At 46.6% G+C, this 22,963-nt stretch overlaps 1 protein-coding gene across 1 annotated transcript; it reads right to left on the reverse strand.

The window, feature by feature from the left end:
• Positions 1–3,445: 3,445 nt before the first annotated feature.
• Positions 3,446–22,627, reverse strand: LOC126291756 (loricrin-like). The gene is made up of 4 exons (XM_049985436.1): positions 22,525–22,627; positions 10,277–10,538; positions 5,734–6,056; positions 3,446–4,738 (listed from the first exon to the last, which is right to left on the reverse strand). The coding sequence occupies exons 1-4, from the start codon at positions 22,537–22,539 to the stop codon at positions 4,088–4,090; spliced, it is 1,251 nt and encodes a 416-aa protein (XP_049841393.1). The 5' UTR covers positions 22,540–22,627; the 3' UTR covers positions 3,446–4,087.
• Between the last annotated feature and the right edge of the window lie 336 nt (positions 22,628–22,963).

Below are 22,963 nucleotides of genomic sequence, written 5' to 3' on the forward strand. Positions count from 1 at the left end.
ACTTCTCCTTACTACAATTTACCAAAGTTAGTTTAAAAAAACTATCTGGCTATGTTTTCATCTGACCAATCAGCGTCTCAATGTTAACCTTAAGCTCCGCCTACAAAAATTCAGTCTATCCAATGAGAAACGTTGTACTTTTCGTGGTGGGGCAATGTTTTTAAAGTTTGCAACGTAACAGAGACGCTAAAAAGCCTCACGCTAAAATCTGCAGCTGGTGTGGTCCTTTTAGCGTTATAGTGAGATCTATACTGTTCTTCTGGAGGGCTCTATCTTTTAACATGGGCTGGAGGATTGTCCTAATGTAAGAGACACGCGAAAAAGTCTCACGCTAAAACTTGCGGGTGATAGTAGCCCTTTTTGTGTTATCGTAAGATCTATACTGCTTTTCTGGAGGGCTCTAGCTTTTAACATGGGCTGGGGGTGATCCTTGACATACCTGAGACGCGAAAAAGCCTCACGCTAAAACGTGTGGGTTGTATAGTCGTACAGGTAGGCTCGCGGCGTGGGTGCCCAGCCCCTCCCTTATCTAGCTTAACACGGTTCTGCTCTCGGCTTCTGTCCTCGTTTCCCCCCTCGGAACTGCGTCTGCCTCACGGTGGGAAGGTACGACATGCATTTAGGCATTCTTGTGTTAGTCTGTGGTATTCCATTTGCTCACTCGTTACTTGTATTACTTTGGTTAATTTAATGTCACGATTTATTCGGAGCTATGTGACATACTACTGGATTTGCTTCTCATGTCAGCGTTTTCATGTAAGGTGTTGGATTTGCCTGACACCTTACAAGATTAACTGCTGAGTGAGGTTCGACTCTTTGTGTGTGTGTTGGATCAAAATAATTTTCTAAAATCACAGCTGCCAGTATTGGAGTCAGTTACACATTCAACTGTAACATACGTATAACACAAACAGGTGAGAATACGTTTACAGCACCTGAACACATCACATTGTTGATGAGAAGGGGGCGCCCACTAGCTTCCGATAAAATCTGTGTTATACAGGGTGTTACAAAAAGGTACGGCCAAACTTTCAGGAAACATTCCTCACACACAAATAAAGAAAAGATGTTATGTGGATATGTGTCCGGAAACACTTAATTTCCATGTTAGAGCTCATTTTAGTTTCGTCACCTGCGCTTCCACCTACGCTCAATAGAGCATGTTAACTTTATTTCACACGGGATACTCTACCTGTGCTGCTAGGACATGTGTCTTTACAAGTACGACACAACATATGGTTCATGCACGATTGAGCTCGTGCACATTTCAGTCGAAGTGTTCGTACGCTTCTCAACAACAGATTCGGTGACCGATGGATTGGTAGGGGAGGACCAATTCCATGGCCTCCACGCTCTCCTGACCTCAACCCTCTTGACTTTCATTTATGGGGGCATTTGAAAGTTCCTGTCTACGCAACCCCCGTACCAAATGTAGAGACTCTTCGTGCTCGTATTGTGGACAGCTGTGATACAATACGCCATTCTCCAGGGCTGCATCAGCGCATCAGGGATTCCATGCAACGAAGGGTGGATGCATGTATCCTCGCTAACGGAGGACATTTTGAACGTTGCCTGTAACAAAGTGTTTGAAATCATTCTGGTACGTCCTGTTGCTGTGTGTTTCCATTCCACGATTAATGTGATTTGAAGAGAAGTAATGAAATGAGCTCTAACATGGAAAGTAAGCGTTTCCGGACACATGTCCACATAACATATTTTCTTTATTTGTGTGTGAAGAATGTTTCCTGAAAGTTTGGCCGTACCTTTTTGTAACACCCTGTATACTGAAGTCGAGGCTTCTCGAGAGAATGAAGTTTAATATCAACATTCCTCAAATACGCGCATTAATGAAAGCAGGACAAGAGAAACTTGACAGTGAGTTGAAAAAAGCACCTCATAAATTCAGGGGAGTAATTAAGAAAAAGAAGGAAAAAAATGAAACGTACACTACAAAAGACAAAAATCTGGGACATTTCTCTCTGTCGAAAGCATGTTTAGGGACACCATGACAGTTGGATAAAAATAGGGACTGTCTTGGAAAAACTGGCAGGGACTCGAACCCCAAGCATAGTTTGAATGTTTCGATTATCTTCATTGTGACTGGATCTGCAGCTGCGGTGACTCGCTTAAATCTTTTGAAGCCACCTACAGCTGTTATTTTCTTATTTACTCGTTGTATGGTCGCACTGCGTCGGTCTCAGACTATCCTCAAATACCATTATAATAATTTTTAAAAGATCATCGAGGGCACATTAGGCAATGCAAGTATCTTTTTTTTCGTTATTGCTTTCTCAGTTCCCCACGAAACGGCGGGCTGACAGTAGATAAAAACGCTCTTCAACAAAAGGTTACACAGCTTGAAAAGATGTTTTAAAACACTTACAAACAGGTGACAAGAAATGAAGCTTTATAAAAACACGTTGATGGATAATACTGATGAGTTTTTTAAAAACCTTATGGATGATTTTATATTATGGTAAAAATACAATCACCGACGATAATGTTAATGATGCTATGGCCTAATGGTGGTGTATGAAAATGATCATAGTCATGACGGAGGTGAAATGATGAATATGATTGAGGGGCAGATAGCGACTAAAAGTCAGCTAGGTGGGAATTAGGGTTTATTGAAATTTGAAGGAAGAGGATGAAATACAAATGTTTGCTCCTGTGTATATTTAAAAACCGTCCAGCAGCATTGTGTTTACAAGTGGAGGTGTCGCGGTTGTTATACAGTTGATACCACTACCACGTTTAGTGCAGGTGTTCAACACAGGTTTTTAAAATTACATTTATTATACGTGCCATAGCACTCAGCGTAGAAGTTACAGCTGCACAAAGTTTAATGTGGGTGTAGGAATACGGCAATACTATAACAAAGATATTATGCGAAAGTATGCATAGACATTCAAAGACGATGCACCAGACATGTGTAGATGAAGCACACACGTGGCCATAAAACTTATGTTGCGTTCAGTGGTAAGTGCTATATATGGTATCTGAAAGAATCGTGATCTGCAGTTGCACTAATGGCGGTAGTGATGACATTTTTGTGACAACTACGACACAGGTACTTATAATTAGAATACCGATGGACAGTACTTAAATAATCACAAGTGCAGAGACGTGTAAGGTATAATGTGTTGTCGATGAATTTTTGTTTGCTTGTAGAGGTACTTGATAATGGTGTTAGAACGAAGTCGTGCAATGGCACAACAAGATAAAAATGACATTAAACTATTTAAAAAAGTTCGTCAAGCGAGATAATATGCCCTGATACTTTTGCAATAGTCTGTGAATTTAGGCTCGCAGCATTAGTGATCCAGTAAAAATCAGCGAAATATGGCAGTTAGTTGCTTACCTTTCAGGTGTCCTTTATTATTGTATTTCAAACTTTAATGGTAGGGAATGGTGCAAATGAGACTAAAGTGAATGAAATACCATCTTTAAGTGTTAACTTTTATTAAAAAAACAACAACAACAACAACAGACATCACAATAATACTTAATACAAAACAATGTAACAACAAGTGGTGCAGTGAGCTATTTACAATATGTGGCAACTTTACAAGCATCGCAAAGCGAGGGCAGCAAGTAATCGTACGCGTGTTATGTGTGCGCCCAAAAGTAATGACCTTAATGAAGCCTGAGGTATAACAACACACAAAATGAGCATTCGGGGACAACAAGGAAGTGAAGTAAGAAACCACGACATGAATGGTACAACTCTCAGTGATAGGTAGTGCGTAGCATAAATGACCTGACCACGCACAACCTGTGCAGTTTATTTTAGAACGATCTGGCTTCGGAAGGAGACATTTTTGTTATACCGACGGGCAGAGGCTTTTATTTACCCTGTGGTGGAGTAAACTGATCAAGTCTGAGAATGATCTCTCTATCCAAAGGAGAACATCAGTTTTGGGACACACGTGCAGGAGAATAAGATACCGAACAGCGGAGCAGGAGGTGCAGTATCGACTGAAGAGGGTTTGCACGATGCTAGGGATGAATGGCATTGCTCAGTGGCATGAGAGTAGATGCGAAAATGGATAGTAAGGGATGAAAGTATGGGAGGCGCCCCGTCACTTCACCGAGTGGAGTACTTGAAGCCGGGATCGGGGCTGCTGTAGCGGATGGTGTCGTAGCCGCCGTCCGAGTAGCGCGCGGGGCGAGACGAGTAGCTCCTGACGGGCGAGCTGTAGCTGCCCAGGTAGTCGGCCGCACTCGACGAGGAGGAGGAAGCGGACGAGGAGGAACCGCCGTGGCTGTAGCCGGCGGGCGGCGAACTGTAGGAGGCAGAGGGCGAGCTGTAGCTGCCGGAGTAGCCGCCGGAGGAGTAGCCGCCGGAGGAGTAGCCGCCCGAGGAGTAGCCGCCCGAGGAGGGCGAGGAGTAGCCGCCGGAGGAGTAGCTGCCGGAGGAGGGCGAGGCGTAGGTGTGCGAGGGGGAGGAGGAGGCGGCGAGGGTGGAGGGGCTGCCACCGCCGTAGGCCGCCAGCCCGCGGCCCAGGTGGCTGCTGTAGCTGGACAGGCTGGGCGCCGAGCCGGAGGAGTAGCCGCCCGAGGAGTAGCCGCCCGAGGAGGGCGAGGAGTAGCTGCCAGACTGCGAGGCCGGCGAGTAGCTGCCCAGCGACGCCGCGGAGAGCCCCGCGCTGCCCAGCGAGTAGCTGCTGCCCGACGACGACGCGTCAGAGCCGGACGAACTGCCGCCGTGTATGCCGAACGTGACGGGGCCCACCTGCTGCAGGGGCACACAAGAGATGGAGATCATTAGTCAGAGCGGAGGCAAAGCATCAGGAGGGGGACTACTCGTATCTGCTCTTGCTAGTCCAGTTCGTGCTTTGAAATAGTGTCATAACTTTCAGCCTAATTAGCGCATCTAAAATATGTGGAGAAGCGTAGGTGTCACCAGAATCAGCTGTCAGTATATTTTAGACCTCAAGATGGACTAATTTGACCGAAACCTGTAAAATGAGCGAAATTGGCCATCTAAATTGCGCTTTGTTTACGAAAATGGTAGTCTTTAACTGTAGCCTGTAGGGTATGCTTGAGTGCACTTTTATTGTCAATATGTCAAGGACTAGGTACTACCAGAAATATGTCATACAAGGATAATCCCGCGTATCACATTTCATGAATGGTTATGAGCTAAACGTAACACACAGAGACAGTAAACATAATGGAACATTTCACAGCTGAGGAGCTAAGCATATACAGACCCATGTTCACATGACGACATCGACCCTAAATGTTAACTGTTATTTTGATGCATTCTGTATAAGTAGGTTTCAAAAATTGTGGTTATTTCCAATTTATACTTCAGTAGAGATCAATTGAATGCCGGCCGCGGTGGTCTAGCGGTTCTAGGCTCTCAGTCCGGAACCGCGCGACTGCTACGGCCCCAGGTTCGAATCCTGCCTCGGGCATGGATGTGTGTGATGTCCTTAGGTTAGTTAGGTTTAAGTAGTTCTAAGTTCTAGGGGACTGATGACCACAGATGTTAAGTCCCATAGTGCTCAGAGCCATGAATTGAATACGAAAGACAAATGTTCTATGTTTAGTGTGGCACACAGTTGTAATATCTGCCAGCCGAACGGCAGAGCGACCGAACGGTACAGAATAGGAGTGCTGGCTGGGATCCCGGACCGCCACACAGGTTTAGACGCGAGCTGGGCTCCTGAGAGAAGGATTTGCCACAGAACACTGCCCTCGCTGCCTCGCGACGTGTCGGCTCACCTTGGCGCCGCTGCCGTAGCCGACGCCGCCGCCCACGCTGCCCCCGGGCAGCGCCACTGTGCTCAGCTGGCCCCCAGAGCTCAGCGAGGCCAGGGACAGTCCGCCGCCGCTGCCGCCTCCGTAGCCGCCTCCGTAGCCGCCCCCGTATCCACCGCCGAGGGAGCCGAGGCCGAGTCCGCCTCCCAGACCCTGCAGTTGGAGGCCACCCAGACCACCCCCGAAGCCGCCGCCGAAGCCGTGCAGCCCCAGGCCGTAGCCGCCCCCGATGCTCTGCAGGCCGCCTCCGTAGCCGCCTCCTAGCGCCTGCAGGTCCAGCCCGCTACCTGCAATCGAACAGGATGCGACGCTGTCAACACGTAAAGTGCTACACACATACTAGTTATTGGAAGAATTGTGACAGGTGATGAGACATGGCTTCATCATTTTTCACCAGAGACGAAGAGGCAGTCAATCGAGTGGCATCGTGCACATTCACCCAAGAAAAAAAAATTCAAAAACCACACCTTCTGCTGGAAAAGTTATGGCTACGGTGTTTTGCGATTCCGAGGGACTGTTGCTTGTGGACATCATGCCAAATGGAACCACCGTAAATTCTGATACATATGTGACGACAATGATGAAACTTCAAGCTCGACTGAGTCGTGCTCGACTACATCGGCAAAAGCGGGATGTTCTGCTGTTGCACGACAATGCACGGCCACATGTCAGTCAAAAAACCATGGAAGCGATCACAAAACTCGGATGGACAACACTGAAACACCCACTTCACAGTCCTGACCTGGCTGCACGTGACTATCGTCTCTCTGGGAAACTGAAAGACTCTCTTAGCGGAACATGATTTGATGACTCCCTTGTGCACGCTGCCAACAGTGGCTCCAACAGGTAGGTCCAGAATTTTACCATGCGGGCATACGGGCGCTGGTTCCAATATAGCGTAAGGCAGTTGGGAGGGATGGAAATTATGTGGAGAAATGAAAATTTTGTTCCTAAAGCATGTATCTACACACTGTAAAACTTTCAAACATGTAGAATAAAAGATGGATTTTAATAAGAAGTGTGCATTTCTCGTATCTAGGCGTAACATTGTAATGCGATAAGATATGGAATGAGCACGTAAGGGCGGTGTTAGGGTAGGCGAATGAAGACTTCGGTTTATTGGGAAAATTTTAGTATAGTGTGGTTCACCTGTGAAGCTGAGCGCGTACAGAATACAAGTGCCACCCGTTCTGGAGTACTGCTCGAGTGGTTGGGATCCCCGTCAGCTGTGATTAAAGGGACACATCGTAGCGAATCAGAGGTGGGCTCATAGATTTGTCACCGTCAGTTTTGAACAACACGCAGCTATTACGGAGATGTTTTGAGAACTCAAGTGGGAGTTCCTGCATGGAAGGCGGCGTTCTTTTCGCGAAACACTATTGAGCAAATATGGAGAACCGGCATCTGAATCTGAATGCAGAACCATTCTACTGCAGCCCATGTACATTTCGCGTAAGCATCATGAAGGTAAGAGAAACTGGGGCTCGTACGGAGGAATATAGACTGTCGTTTTTCCCTCGCTCTATTTGAGAGTGGAACGGCAAAGGAATTGACTGATAGGGGTACAAGGTTGCTGTGACACCGTAGGTGGCCTGCGGGACATGTATGTAGATGTAGGTGAAGACGAATGAAAGTTCGGGTAAGAACAAAAGAGAAACTTCCAGGCAGATTGAAGCTGTGTGCCGGATCGAGACTCGAACTCGAAACGCTACCTGTTCGTTATTGTTCGTTGCATTTGTTCGGTGCGGGCGTCACAAGACAACCGTCCAAGTTCGTCGCTGATCAAGTTACTTAGTTTTTTTTCTATTACGGAGGATAACTAACCCACTGACCGAACAGCCGAGCTATCGCGCCGGCACCAGCTGAGCTACCTAAGCAAGCACTTCCTCGCGAAAGGCAAGGTCCCGAGTTCGAGTCTCGGTCCGGCACACGGTTTAAATCTGCACGCAAGTTACATATCAGCGCACATTCCGCTACAGAGTGAAAATCTCGTTATGAAGAACAAAAACGTAGCTACTGTGAATCCATGCCTTTAGTGGGAAACTTTCTTAGAGGTGATAGTGTCAGTTGCGTTGGTACTTCTGCTATCTCGTATTTTACACATATAGGAGAAACCATTTAGCGATGCCCGAAGGAGTGCTCGTTCATCAAGTGAGCAGCGGTGTCCAGAAAACAGTGGAGACGTCAGGAACGCACCAGGAAAGTGCGACGTCACAATTCCTGGTCTGCTCTGCCGGAGAATGTGGGCAGTAATGAGACTAAGTGATAATTAATTCAAACCCTCAGCTGCCGACGTTGTTGATATACCTCGATGAGGACAGCTCAAAATGTCATGCTGCATGGTCGTCAATGGTATCTGTTCTTTCGAGAGCAGTTACTATCTTCATATATAGTTAAAGGCTACCCGGCCATTGACCTTCGTCTGTGCGAATGGGCACAGTGTTGCCCGAACTCTCACGGGAATCGTCACCTTAGTGTGCGCGAGTAATGAGTGGATGGGTAAGTATCTATTAGGTACATTACATATGTCAATTGTGGACAATAGGGAATGTAGGCCTCACGGGAAGCGTGCGAGGGGTAAGTCCCTGCAGTCGCACTATTCATCTGTGCCCTCGGTGGCTCAGATCGATAGAGCGTCTGCCATGTAGGCAGGATATCCCGGGTTCGAGTCCCGGTCGGGGCACACATTTTCAGCTGCCCTCATTGAGGTATATCAACAACATCTGTCGGCAGCTGAGGGTTTCAATTAATTATCATTTATTCTAGAGAAGCTACACGGTCATCAGGGGTATCTGTTCTTTCGACAACAGTTACTATCGTATATACACTACTGGTCATTAAAATTGCTACACCACGAAGATGACGTGCTACAGACGCGAAATTTAACCGACAGGAAGAAGATGCTGTAATATACAAATGATTAGCTTTTCAGAGCATTCACACAAGGTTGGCGCCGGTGGCGACACCTACAACGTGCCTCATGAGGAAAGTTTCCAACCGATTTCTCATACGCAAACAGTTGACCGGCGTTGCCTGGTGAAACGTTGTTCTAATGCCTCCTGTAAGGAGGAGAAATGCGTACCATCACGTTTCCGACTTTGATAAAGGTTGGATTGTAGCCTATCGCGATTGCGGTTTGTTGTATCGTAACATTGCTGGTAGCGTTGGTCGAGATCCAATGACTGTTAGCAGAATATCGAATCGGTGGGTTCAGGAGGGTAATACGGAACGCCGTGCTGGATCCCAACGGCCTCGTGTCACTAGAAGTCGAGATGACAGGAATCTTATCATCATGGCTGTAACGGATCGTGCAGCCACGTCTCAATCCCTGAGTCAACAGATGGGGACGAGTGCAAGACAACAACCATCTGCAGGAATAGTTTTACGACGTTTGCAGGAGCATGGACTGTCAGATCGGAGACTATGGCAGTTACCCTTGACGCTGCATCACAACCAGGAGCGCCTGCGATGTTGTACTCGACGACGAACCTGGGAGCACGAATGGCAAAACGTCATTTTTTCGGATGAATCCAGGTTCTATTTACAGCCTCATGATGGTCGCATCGGTGTTTGGCGCCATCGCGGTAAACGCACATTGGAAGCGTGTATTCGTCATCGTCATACTGGCGTATCACCCGACATGATGGTATGGTTTGCCATTGGTTACACGTCTCGGTCACCTCTTGTTCGCATTGACGGCACTTTGAACAACGGACGTTAGATTTCAGATGTGTTACGACCCGTGGCTCTACCCTTCATTCGATCCCTACGAGACCCTACATTTCAGCAGGATAATGCACGGCCGCATGTTTCAGGTTCTGTATGGGCCTTTCTAGATACAGAAAATGTACGACTGCTGCCTTGGCCAGCACATTCTCCATATCTCTCACCAATTGAAAACGTCTGATCAATGGTGGCCGAGCAACTGGCTCGTCACAATACGCCAGTCACGACTCTTGATGAACTGTGGTATCGTGTTGAAGCTGCATTGGCAGCTGTACCTGTACACGCCATCCAAGCTCTGTTTGACTCAATGCCCTGGCGTGTCAAGGCCGTTATTACGTCCAGAGGTTGTTGTTCCGGGTACTGATTTCTCAGGATCTATGCACTCAAATTGCACGAAAATGTAATCACATGTCAGTTGTAGTATAATATATTTGTCCAATGAATACCCGTTTATCATCTACATTTCTTCTTGGTGTGGCAATTTTAATGGCCAGTAGTGTAGTAATGAGACTGCTGACAAGGCTCTGGTGTGGCGAGAAGTGTCATCATTGAGCGACTCTAGCGTGACTGGGGAGGACTTTTAGAGAATTTCTATTGGTTACGACGAATGGCAGTTTTCTTCAAATGACAGTAGATGTACGTCCATGAACAGGGTAGCAAAATCATTCCGGTAAAGCTGTGACATTGATTAACTGTTGCGAAACAAGGTGCGGTATAGGACGTGGCCTTCTGTCGTGAGGAAGGCTGGCAGTTTATGCAGCCGGGTGTTGGGGATACTGACCTCCGCCGAAGCCGGCCAAGCCGACGCCGTGCACGGGCAGAGGCGCGGCCGCCGCCGCCTGCAGCAGGACCGGCGCCGCCGCCGCGCCGCCCCCGTAGCCGCCTCCGTAGCCGCCTCCGGCGTAGCCGCCGCCCTGTGAGGCGCTCGACACGAAAAGCGGCTGGCCACCGCCGTAGCCGAGCGACGAGGCGGTGGTGCGCTTCTCCTTGGGCGCCGCCGCCTCCTCCGCCAACGTGGCGGCACAGCACAGCGCCAGGGTCACCTGCCGGGCAGCAGCAGGGCTCATTTTATTTTTATTTATTTATTTATTGTTGCGTGGGACCAAACTACGGAGAAGTCTCCACGGTCGTGGAACGAGTCAATACATGAAATTATAACACGATAGTAGAAACAGACAAAATAAAATACAAGAAACGTATTCAGGCGACAATTCGTAAGTTTAAATAAAGAAAATCAACAATGTAACACTGGAATTTGCTTAATTTTTCAGCTATTCCAGGAGCTCCTCGACAGAATAGAAGGAGTGAGCCATGAGGAAAGTCTCCAGTTTAGACATAAAACTGTTTGCGGTACTGCTAAGATTTTTGAGTTCTTGTGGTTACGGAGAAGTCTCCACGGTCGTGGAACTAGTCAATACATCAAATTATAACACGATAGTAGAAACAGACAAAATAAAATACAAGAAACGTATTCAGGCGACAATTCGTAAGTTTAAATAAAGAAAATCAACAATGTAACACTGGAATTTGCTTAATTTTTCAGCTATTCCAGGAGCTCCTCGACAGAATAGAAGGAGTGAGCCATGAGGAAAGTCTCCAGTTTAGACATAAAACTGTTTGCGGTACTGCTAAGATTTTTGAGTTCTTGTGGTCGTTGTTGTTGTGGTCTTCAGTCCTGAGACTGGTTTGATGCAGCTCTCCATGCTACTCTATCCTGTGCAAGCTTCTTCACCTCCCAGTACCTACTGTAGCCTACATCCTTCTGAATCTGCTTAGTGTATTCATCTCTTGGTCTCCCTCTACCATTTTTACCTTCCACGCTGCCTTCAATACTAAACTGGTGATTCCTTGATGCCTCAGAATATGTCCTAGCAACCGATCCCTTCTTCTAGTCAAGTTGTGCCACAAACTCCTCTTCTCCCCAATTCTATTCAATACCTCCTCATTAGTTATGTGATCTACCCATCTAATCTTCAGCATTCTTCTGTAGCATCGCGTTTCGAAAGCTTCTATTCTTGTCTAAACTATTCATCGTCCATGTTTCACTTCAATATATGGCTACACTCCATACAAATACTTTCAGAAACGACTTCCTGACACTTAAATCTATACTCGATGTTAACAAATTTCTCTTCTTGTGGTAGCTTATTGAAAATGGATGCAGGAGAATACTGCACTCCTTTCTGCACAAGAGTCAGGAAAGTGCATTCCACAGGCATATTTGATTTCTGCGTAGTATTAACTGAATGAAAGCTGCTCTTGGGAATAAGCTAATATTGCTAACAACAAACGATATTAAAGAAAATATATACTGTGAGGGCAATGTCAGAATTCCCAGACTATTGAATAGGGGTCGACAAGAGGTTCTCGAACTTACACCACATATAGCTCGAACAGCCCGTTTTTGAGCCAAAAATACCTTTTTTGAATCAGAAGAATTACCCCAAAAAATAATACCTTACTACATAAGCGTATGAAAATATGCGAAGTAGACTACTTTTCGTGGTGCACAGTCACTTATTTCAGATACCGTTCTAATGGTAAATGAAGCAGCATCTAATTTCTGAACAAGATCCTGAACATGGGCTTTCCACAACAGCTTACTATCTATCCGAACGCCTAGGAACTTGAACTGTTCCGTCTCGCTTATAATATGCCCATTCTGTCTGATCGAAATATCGGTTCTTGTTGAATTGTGAGTTAGAAACTGTAAAAACTGAATCTTACTGTGATTTAGCATCAGATTATTTTCCACAAGCCACGAACTTATTTCATGAACTACATTATTTGATACTGTTTCAGTATTAAACACAAGATCCTTCACTACCAAGCAGGTGTCATCAGCAAACAGAATTATTTTTGAATCACCTGTAATACTAGAAGGCATATCATTTATATAAATAAGAAACAAAAAGAAAGGATATTGCGGAGACATGGCTTAGCCACAGCCTGGGGGATGTTTCCAGAATGAGATTTCCACTCTGCAGCGGAGTGAGCGCTGATATGAAACTTTCTTTCTTTCAGGAGTGCTAGTTCTGCAAGGTTCGCAGGAGAGCTTCTGTAAAGTTTGGAAGGTAGGAGACGAGGTACTGGCAGAAGTAAAGCTGTGAGGACGGGGCGTGAGTCGTGCTTGGGTAGCTCAGATGGTAGATCACCTGCCCGTGGTAGGCAAAGGTCCCGAGTTCGCGTCTCATTCCGGCACACTGTTTCAATCTCCCAGGCAGTTTCAATATTTTTCTTGTTTTTTTTTTGCGTGCTACCTCCTCCCAAAATATGGTAAACAGAGAGCTCGCAGTAGAAGAGATGTATTTCAAAGTATCGAAGATGAAACCGATCACGGTCGCGTAAGGGTCAGCACACTCCATTCGCAGTCGGGAGGAAGACAGTTAAAACCAGCGTCTCACCGTCCTGATTTAGGTTTTCCATCATTTCCCTAAATCGCATAAGGCAAATGGTGGGATGGCTCATTCGAAATGCACGGCCGCTTTCCTTCTCCATCCTTCCCTGATCTGAACTTCTGCTCTCTCTCTAACGACCTCGTTGTCTACGGGACGTTACACGCTAATTCCTCCTCCTCGTAGAACAAGTGCTCATATTTCTTTTGCTGTGAATTTTAGACCCAGTGTTTGTTACGCATTTTCTTCTTGCTTTGGTCTTGCCTCTGAAAGTTTGTTGGCGGAGTTCTGGTTCACTCTGTGTAGACCTACGTGGAGTAAACTTTCATGTTTATTCACAGCGTCCCGCATATTGTTCCAGAACTGTGCAAAGTAGGGTACGACCACAAGGTAGCACTTGCGATGTATGATTACAAAGTCACTGGGTGTAGTAACATCCATTAAATGACTGACAGTATGGTACTCTAACTAAACTCCGTCCGAACAGGCCCAACGGTACCGACCGGCCGCCGTGTCATCCTCAGGCCACAGGCGTCACTGCATGCGAATGCGGAGGGGCATGTGGTCAGCAGACCGCTCTCACGACCGCCCCGGTAGCTGAGTGGTCAGCGCGACAGAATGTCAAACCTAAGGGCCCGGGTTCGATTCCCGGGTGGGGTGGAGATTTTCTCCGCTCAGGGACTGGGTGTTGTGATGTCCTAGTCATCATCATTTCATCCCCATCGACGCACAAGTCGCCGAAGTGGCGTCAAATCGAAAGACTTGCACCCGGCGAACGGCCTACCCGACGGGAGGCCCTAGTCACACGGCATTAGATCAACCGCTCTCCCGGCCGTATGTCAGTCAGTTTACGAGACCGGAGCCGCTACTTCTCAGTCAAGTAGCTCCTCGGTTTGCCTCACAAGGGCTGAGTGCACCCTGCTTGCCAACAGCGCTGGGGAGACCAGATGGTCGCTCATCCCAGTTCGGAGACCTGACGGGAGCCGGTGTTACCACTGCCGCAAGGCCGTGACAGTGCACGTACGGAACGATTTATAGTGGAACGACAACATAAAAGTAGTCGCAGGGGAGGCGCACGCCAGACAGATTACTAAAAGCCTCCTCAAGAAGTGTAGCCTATACACAAAGGAAGTAGCTTACAATCTCGTTCGATTAGTACTTAAATTGTGTTCTGAGCCTGGATGATTGATGGACGGAATGCAGAAGGTAACAAGAAGAGCAGCACTTTCCGTCACAAATTACTTTGGTAAGCGCGAAAGTGTCACGAAGATCCGCCAACTCCAGTGGATGCAAGAGAGGAGTGTTGCACCACAATATGGTTTAATGTCAAAATTCCGTGAGCGTGCAATGCCATATATATATATCGCCTCATCCCCACGTACACTACTGCCATTAAAATTGCTACACCAAGAAGAAATGCAGATTATAAACGGGTATTCATTAGACAAATATATTATACTAGAACTGACATGTGATTACATTTCCACGCAATTTGGGTGCATAGATTATGATAAATCAGTACCCAGAACAACCATCTCTGCCCGTAATAGCACTGAGTCAAACAGAGCTTGGATGGCGTGTACATGTACCACTGCCAATGCAGCTTCAACACGATCCGACAGTTCACCAACAGTAGTGACTGGCGTATTGTGACGAGCCAGTTGCTCGGCCACCATTGACCACACATTTTCAATTGGCGAGAGATCTGGAGAGTGTGCTGGCCAGGGCAGCAGTCGAACATTTTCTGTATCCAGAAACGCCCGTACAGGACCTGCAACATGCGGTCGTGCATTATCCTGCTGAAATATATGGTTTCGTGGGGATCGAATGAAGGGTAGAGCCACGGGTCGTAACACATCTGGAATGTAACGTCCAATGTTCAAAGTGCTGTCAATATGAACAAGAGGTGACCGAGACGTGTAACCAATGGCACCCCATACGATCACGATGGGTGACACGCCAGTATGACGATGACGAATACACGCTTCCAATGTGCGTTCACCGCGATGTCGCCAAACACGGATGCGACCATCATGATGCTGTAAACAGAACCTGGATTCCTCTGAAAAAATGACCTTTTGCCATTCGTACACCCAGGTTCGTCGTTGAGTACACCATGGCAGGCGCTCGTGTCTGTGATGCAGCGTCAAGGGTAACCGCGGCCACGGTATCCGAACTGATAGTCCATGCTGCTGCAAACGTCGTCGAACTGTTCGTGCAGATGGTTGTTGTCTTGCAAAAGTCCCCATTTGTCGATTCAGGGGTCGAGACGTGGCTGCACGATCAGTTACAGCCATGCTGATAAAATGCCTGTCATCTCGACTGTTGGTGATACGAGGCCTTTGGGATGCAGCACGGCGTTCCGTGTTACCCTCCTGAACCCACCGATTCCATATTCTTCTAACAGTCATTGTATCTCGACCAACGCTACCAGCAATGTCGCGATACGATAAAGCGCGGTAGGCTACAATCCGGCCTTTATCAAAGTCCTCTTCACACGAGCCATCACAACAACGTTTCACCTTGCAACGCCGGTCAACTGCTGTTTGTGTATGAGAAATTGGTTGGAAACGTTCCTCATGAGGCACGTTGTAGGTGTCGCCACCGGCGCTAACCTTGTGTGAATGCTCTGAAAAGCTAATCACTTGCATATCACAGCATCTTCTTCCTGTCGGTTTAATTTCGCGTCTGTAGCACGACCATCTTCGCGGTGTAGCAATTTTAATGGCCAGTGGTGTATATTTCGCGAAAAAATCACAAAGGTATGATTACAGTGATGTGAGTTCGCAGGGAGGCTTACTAATAGTCTTTCATCCCGCACACCATTCAAGAACGGAACAGGAAAGTGGCAAAGTGACAGAGGGACAGAATCTACCCTCCGCCACACACCATGGGGCAGCTCGTGTAGTAGTGGTGGACGTGACGCCGCTCTTTGGGAGTCTAAAGGACAATCGTTCTGGCAGCAGCCCGGTGGGTCATCCGCTTCACGCGTCGCGCCTCCAGTGACAGCTGGGTGCGGACAGCGCTGCGTTTCTACATTGTGGGCGACCAGCCCAGCGACGCGGGAGAAAGCTTGCGTGGACGCGCACGTGTGGGCCACCTGGCGCAGGCGCGACATCTCCGCCCGTCACGTGTGCGACCGGTTCCGCTGAGCTGAGCGAAAGTCGTATCCGGCCCGCAGGCAACATCAGACGCCTTCCGTTCCGTTCCGATTTTGCTGCACACGCTGCAGCCGGCTGACGGGGAAAGTCGCAACCGCATCTCCGCTCGCCTTTCAAGAGGCGGTAAGTAAAGGGAAATACCATCTCCTCGGTCCCCAGCATCTCCTCCTCGAGTCAAACCGCAGGTACAGAAGTTCATACTCTCCCTGGCTAAAACTGTAATGGTATGAGATGGATTGGTGTACAGCTGCGAGGGATTAGCCGAGCGGTCTGGGGCGCTGCAGTCACTGACTGTGCGGCTGGTCCCGGCGAGATTAGAGTCCTCCCTCGGGCATGGGTGTGTGTGTTTGTCCTTAGGGTAATTTAGGTTAAGCAGTGTGTAAGCTTAGGGACTGATGACCTTAACAATTAAGTCCCATAAGAATTCACACACATTTGAACATTTGATTGGTCCACGCTATTATGTCGTCATTAGCTCGGAAAGCATTAATATGTACCACCGATCGCTTTCTTGGTTTGGTATTATTCTTAACCATTAGCAGCGTCTGTCCTAGGTCATTTCCGAGGTAACTAAGATGTGGTTGCTGTTCTTTGCTTGCATTGAAGTCACTAATTTTAATCTGTGCCATTCTCCCAAGCAATACCAACGTCTGCCTTAGAGAATATCACGGGTCACAGAGGCACAGTTGCTGTTCCTCGCACGCACTGAAGTCGTCAGTACATTCTTATTTTGTAGTACCCTTACGAAATGTTTTACCTACAGCATTTACGAAGTCGTAGGTTCGTCTTCCTTTCATGCATCGAAGTCACCATCACTTTCTTACGCTAGCAACATCCTACGCCGTACTGGACATCGACAGCTATCAACCAGGACAAGTGGGTGCTATCAATTCTCGTAGCGTTTCGCGGTCAGCTGGCAGCGCGCCTGTTCGTGAAGTGGATGACGCCCTTCTCGGAGCTTGACAACGGCTCGTCCTTACGGTCACTGCCGAGGCCAGTCCATCCGCGAAAGCGGCGCGTAGCAGCTGCTGCGTGCCGGCAACATTCCCTCTCCCTGAGCCGGAGCTGGGCTCGGCTGGACTCTCAGTAGAACTGCCACAGTAGTGCTTTCGTATTAACAGAATGTCAGGAATTCTCATTACTGGACAAGAATATTTTTTCGACCTAGGTGATGTAATGATCGACATAATGGACTCGCATGCAGAACTTCAACACTTATTGTCCTGCGAGTTCAAGCATCCCAGTAAATGCAGTCAAGTTTCATCAGGAAAAAATAGTAGTTCGGACCTCAATCTCTCCACCATGAACAAACTGAAATCGCCAGTTGCAGTACTCACGTCAAGCAATAGTATTTGAATTGGTCAGTCTGTGTCCTACTGTTACTTTGTTTAAGGTGTATATCTGTGAGCAGATGCCGCTGACATGCTCATCTCAAGTGCTAAATGGAGTAACGATTTTTTCTGATTTCTATGGAAGTGATTTGTCAAATCTACTAAATTTCCATGAAAGAATAGGACATTTGCGTTACACCTTCATGGTTCGTAAGCGTGATTATTCCAAGGATCGCATAAGGAGTTTCAACAATATGCAGCGTAAAGTCCACTGTTGACAGGGATTTGAATTGGTCAGTGTGTCGACTGTAAGTGAAAGTGGAGAAACCGATTTTCATGCTGCTGTTAAAATTTTTTATTTGAAATTTTGGAGTGCCGCAGAAATCGAAATAGAATTGGATGATGTTCACGCGGACTGGGCACCATCAATGGAGACCATTCGTTTTTGGAATAATGAATTCAAACGTGGTCGGACTTGCATCGAAGATGAAGGGCGTTGAGGTCACACAAAGCAAACCATTAACAAAATCCATGACATGGTAATGAAAGACCTACGAATAATAATAATAATAATAATAATAAACGTGAGATTGCTGAGAATGTAGGCATAATGTGCTGCATTGAGAAACGGCTGTAAATAAGGTGTGTGCGAAGTGGGTGCCGTGATTTTTCACTGTCTTCCACAACATTTCAGCACAATGTCTGGAGACGTTTAATTGCTATCCGCAAGATGTTTTGCTTCGATTTGTGACTGTTGATGAAACCTGGATGTATCATTACATACCAGAGTCAAAACGGCAGTCAAAACAATGGACAAAGGCTGGTGAAGGTACACCGAAGGCCATTTTGTCAGCCTGTAAGGTGATAGCCACAAGGAATGATCCTCGTAGCTTACTTGTAAAACGGCAGAGCCATAGTTATATACTACTACGCTTCCGTGCTGGATCGTTTGAAACTTGCGAAAACAATAAGTTAGGCGACCAAAAAAGGGCTGTTTCATCAGTATTATGCATCATCCCACACGTCAGCAATAACAATGGCGAAAACGCATGATGTGGGCTTGGAATTGGTTCCTCACCCACCCTCTTCCCCAGACAGCCCCAAGTGACTTTCTCCTGTTCCCTAACTTCAAGCTTTGACTTGCTGGTAAGAAAATTGCATCAAATTGAGAAGTGATAGTTAAAGCAACAAGTATATTGCAGAGTTCGACAGGAGCCATTTTTTCTACTGGATGAAAAAGCTGGAGGATCGCAGACCAATTTTATATCCCTCCAAGGAGATTATGTGGAGAATTAAGGTGAGTTCTTTACGAAACAGACTTTTTTCTTGCTTTTTTACCGTACTTATCAAACCATCATCGCAGGATTCGTATGAATTGATCGAATCAAGTTGCTACTGATCGGTATAGTTGTCATTCTCCTTTGATGAATTTGAGTTCCTCAAAGTTGCCAACGTCTGCAACACTTCGAAATTTGATCGCAATCTCATTACTTATTTCAGACAGTGGTAAGTATTGCGGCCACTGCGGGGTTAACATAAGTGAGGGGGGGGGGGGGGGATATTTTGCTGTCTGTCTTCCAGTGCTGACGATAACGAGCTTGTGCAACTGGCACCGATCAACAGCGGAAGTAGCGTGGACTCGTAGACGCGCACTATAGAGACGGTCATCTTCAAATGTGGTTGGTCAGTACATGCTTGTAGCAAGTAACATGAAATCAACTTCAGGCTGTTGCATTACAATGCAATTAGTAAAAGAAAAATTAGATTTAGTAAACATCTGTGATCGTGTCTCATACTGCAATTACTGTTAGCAATTAATATACCGTAGTAATGCAAGTAGGTTATCAATTACTAATGATATTGGTAGGGGAAGGTGTGGTAAAGTGGCCACGGGGGGAAAAGTGAAGACCACTGCTGCATGCCGAGAATTGGTGAGAATAGTTCTAACATAGATCGCCATTGTTGTCAGTGTGATTGACAAAGGAAGCTTGCTCCGTTGTTTTTCAGTAAAAGCTTTTTGGATTTTGAGTCGTCGGACATTAGGTAAGTCACTTACGATATAGATATAACCTTGTTTCCTTACTTGTATATACTTCAATATCAATTTTTAAACAACGTCTCATGACCCACAATTGTGGTTCCTTGTTAATTCCTTCAATTTGATAATATCTTCTGTGAATTACTAACGCAGACATGGGGTCCGATCGGGAAAACTGGCGACGCTATTCATCCGGAATACTGGCCAAGGTGGTTTTTAGCCAAATAAGAGTTATTTACATAAAAAATAAAAAACTTGTCTTATAATACAACATATGAAACTGACTCCTAAACCCCTTTTACATACAAAGCTATCGTCCGCCATTATATCCCTTTGGGATAATTTTAAATAAGTCATCGTACATTATTTGAAATCGTCTTTGTCGTTTTGTATGAGGGCTATTACGGAAGTCCAATTAAGGAAGGTCTGCTGGAGCCGCTTGGTGTTATTTCAGATACTAAGGGTTGGACATGTGTAAAAAATGAGCGCCGAATACAAGAAAACACGGGGTCCTGTTGCGATGGCGCTGGCCACATTATCTGCTTAGGTACAGAAAATTGGTCGCTATGTAAGCCATAGAGAATTCCTGTAGGTCTTATACATAATTAACTTCTTCACTAAAATACTTTGGTATGACAGCTTGTGATATATAGATTCAAAATGTATCAGTGGTAAGCTTCTATCAGTGACTGTGGTTCCATGATTTGGTGAAAACGTTTCGTTTTGACCGGCCACTTTACCACCCCCTCTCTTCCCACCCTGCCTCTCAGGGCTTATGCGCCCGAGTTGTCGCCGTACGATGTCAATGAGCCAATGTTGGCTCTTGAGCAAAAAAGATTGAAGAGCACTGCTCTGCAGTTGTAAGTCCGCCCCCGGTAGCTGAGTGGTCAGTGCGACAGAATGTTACTCCTAAGAGCCCGGGTGCGATTCCCGGATCGGTCGGAGATTATCTCAACTTCCGTGACTGGGTGTTATGACGTCCTAATCATCTTCAATTCACCATCATCGACGCGCAAGTCCTCGAGGTGGCGTTAAAGCGAAATACTTGCATCTGGCGAACGGTCCACCCGACGGGGGACTCTTGTTAGATGACATTAATATATATAGATGAAGGTGTAGACGTCCTAATCATCTTCAATTCACCATCATCGACGCGCAAGTCCTCGAGGTGGCGTTAAAGCGAAATACTTGCATCTGGCGAACGGTCCAGCCGACCTTCAATTCACCATCATCGACGCGCAAGTCCTCGAGGTGGCGATAAAGCGAAATACTTGCATCTGGCGAACGGTCCAGCCGACGTTCAATTCACCACCATCGATGCGCAAGTCCTCGAGGTGGCGTTAAAGCGAAATACTTGCACCTGGCGAACGGTCCACCCGACGAGGGACTGCTGCGAAAGACTGCACAACAACAAATAATGCATTAACCCAGCAGGGTACACGAGAATAGGGAGCTGTTTCTTTGCTCAAGCTGTTTAGAAGTGTCGAACACCTCATCGGACAACCCGAGCTAGTAGCCTGGTACTTATACGCCTGAGACCATGCGTTCCCGGTAGCTAAACAATCTGCAAAACCATCTCCGTCCACGATCTTAGATTTTATTCTTCTCTCAGAATTTCCAGCTCTGCTTAAAGTTGGAATTTCAGAATTAATCTTCAAAGCACTCGTTTCCTCGCCGACGTGCAGGTTGAAACGAAATGCGTGGCTAGGGCCTCCCAACCACATTTGGAAATATATGTTGTCATTGTGTTAGTATGTGCATCGCAAGTTTTTTTTTTAAGCAAAAAAGTAGCCCTCAGGCTGGAGCACAGTAACCACAAATGCATTGTTAAGTGTCGCATTCTCCGGAAGTTTTACAAGGTCTTTAAGTACTTGACACTCTGACATTCTTCCAGCCTCTTAGTTATTCTGGCTGGGTAAAATCCCTGTCAGACGCTGTAAACAATTACAACGCTGTGTGGCACTTAGTTCGGTTTAGCCTCAGCAGTGGGCCTGCACATACCGCTCATGCTGCCTCTGGGGCCTTATATGCGCTACTGGAAGTGGTCTTAGCGCCTTAGCACGCTTTTCAGGCTGTCGGTTTTTCGCGTCTAACTCAAAAAACATTTTTTTGGTTCTTGTTGTTGTGGTCTTCAGTCCGAAGACTGGTTTGATGCTACTCTATACTGTGCGAGCCTCCTCTCTGAACAATTACTGCAACCTACTACGTCTTTGTGAATCTGCTTACTGTCTTCATCTCTACGATTTATACCACCTACACTTCCTTCCAATACTAAATTGGTGATCCAGTGGCGTCTCAGAATGTTACCTGTCAACCGATCCCTTCTTTTGGTCAAGTGTGGCCACAAATTCCTTGTCCCTCCAATTCTCTTCAGTACCTCCTCATTGGTTACATTATCGACCCATCTAATCTTCACAAATCTTCTGTAGCAACATGTTTCGAAAGCTTCTATTCTCTTCTTGTCTAAACTGTTTATCGTCCATGTTTCACTTCCATACATGGCTTCACTCCATACAAATACTTTCAGAAACGACTTCCTGACAAATCTATACTTGATGTTAACAAATGTCTCTTCTTCAGAAACACTTTCCTAGCCATTGTCAGTCTACATTTTATATCCTCTCTACTTCGGCCATCATCTGTTATTTTACTGCCCCAGTAGCAAAATTCTTCTACTACTTGAAGGGTCTAGTTTCCTAATCTAATTGCCTCAGCATCACTTGATTTAATTAGACTACATTCCATTATTCTTTTTGTGCTTTTTGTCATTTAGCCTGTTGTTAATTTCCATTCTACAAAATAGCGCTGTTCGTTTCCCCCTCATTCTATACTAACGCAATATTTCAAAGCAACGGAAATTTTACGATTAAAAATTACTTCTTTCTTTAAAAATGGCTTATTTAAAAATTAAAAATTTTAGCGCTGGTGCAAAAGCTAAATGATATTCCGTTTTTTTTTTCCGAGATGTTAGTAAAAATAACAAAAAAAGCACCTGTCGTAACTGAGATCGAACAAGTACCGACAGTTACCGGTTATTGAGAGGTAGAATACCGGTGTCGGTTTTGAGCGGTCGGTTTTTCCCGCTCGCTAGCTCCGGGACTCACCAGAAGTAGCTGCATGTCTCTCGGGCTGCGACTCGGCTGCGCTGCTGTGTGTGTGGGGAGCTGAGAGCGGCGTGTGATGCGCCGTGTCGGCCGGCCGAGGCTTTTATAGAGACAGGGGGGCGGCCGCCCTTCTCTCTCCTCTCTCCGGCTCTCTCCGCGCCGCGTGTCTAGGTCAGCGCCGCGCCAAGACGCCCACCGCTTCCAGATCACATTCTCCGCTGCTCACCTCTCCTCTCGGGGCGGCCATCTCGCTCGCCCAGCCCTGGAACTGGAATCCTTAGCCCTGGAGAAAGTGGGCGACGCAGCGCCGATCGTAACAGTGGGCACCTAGCAGCCGGCTAAACACAGACCCCTCAGCCGGGCACTCCACTGCCGCTTCTATTCGCGCGTCGCCTAAACTTTCTCGTGTGACAATACACCGTCAGATAATCAGTCGCTA

The sequence above is a fragment of the Schistocerca gregaria genome, chromosome 9 (assembly GCF_023897955.1).
Source record: "Schistocerca gregaria isolate iqSchGreg1 chromosome 9, iqSchGreg1.2, whole genome shotgun sequence".
NCBI lineage: Eukaryota > Metazoa > Arthropoda > Insecta > Orthoptera > Acrididae > Schistocerca > Schistocerca gregaria.

Coding starts and splice junctions, on each gene's coding strand:
- LOC126291756 (XM_049985436.1), bottom strand. Junction 6,057..10,276: donor CTTGGCCGGCTTCGGCGGAG/GTCAGTATCCCC, acceptor GTTCGATTGCAG/GTAGCGGGCTGGACCTGCAG. Junction 4,739..5,733: donor GCTACGGCAGCGGCGCCAAG/GTGAGCCGACAC, acceptor GTGCCCCTGCAG/CAGGTGGGCCCCGTCACGTT.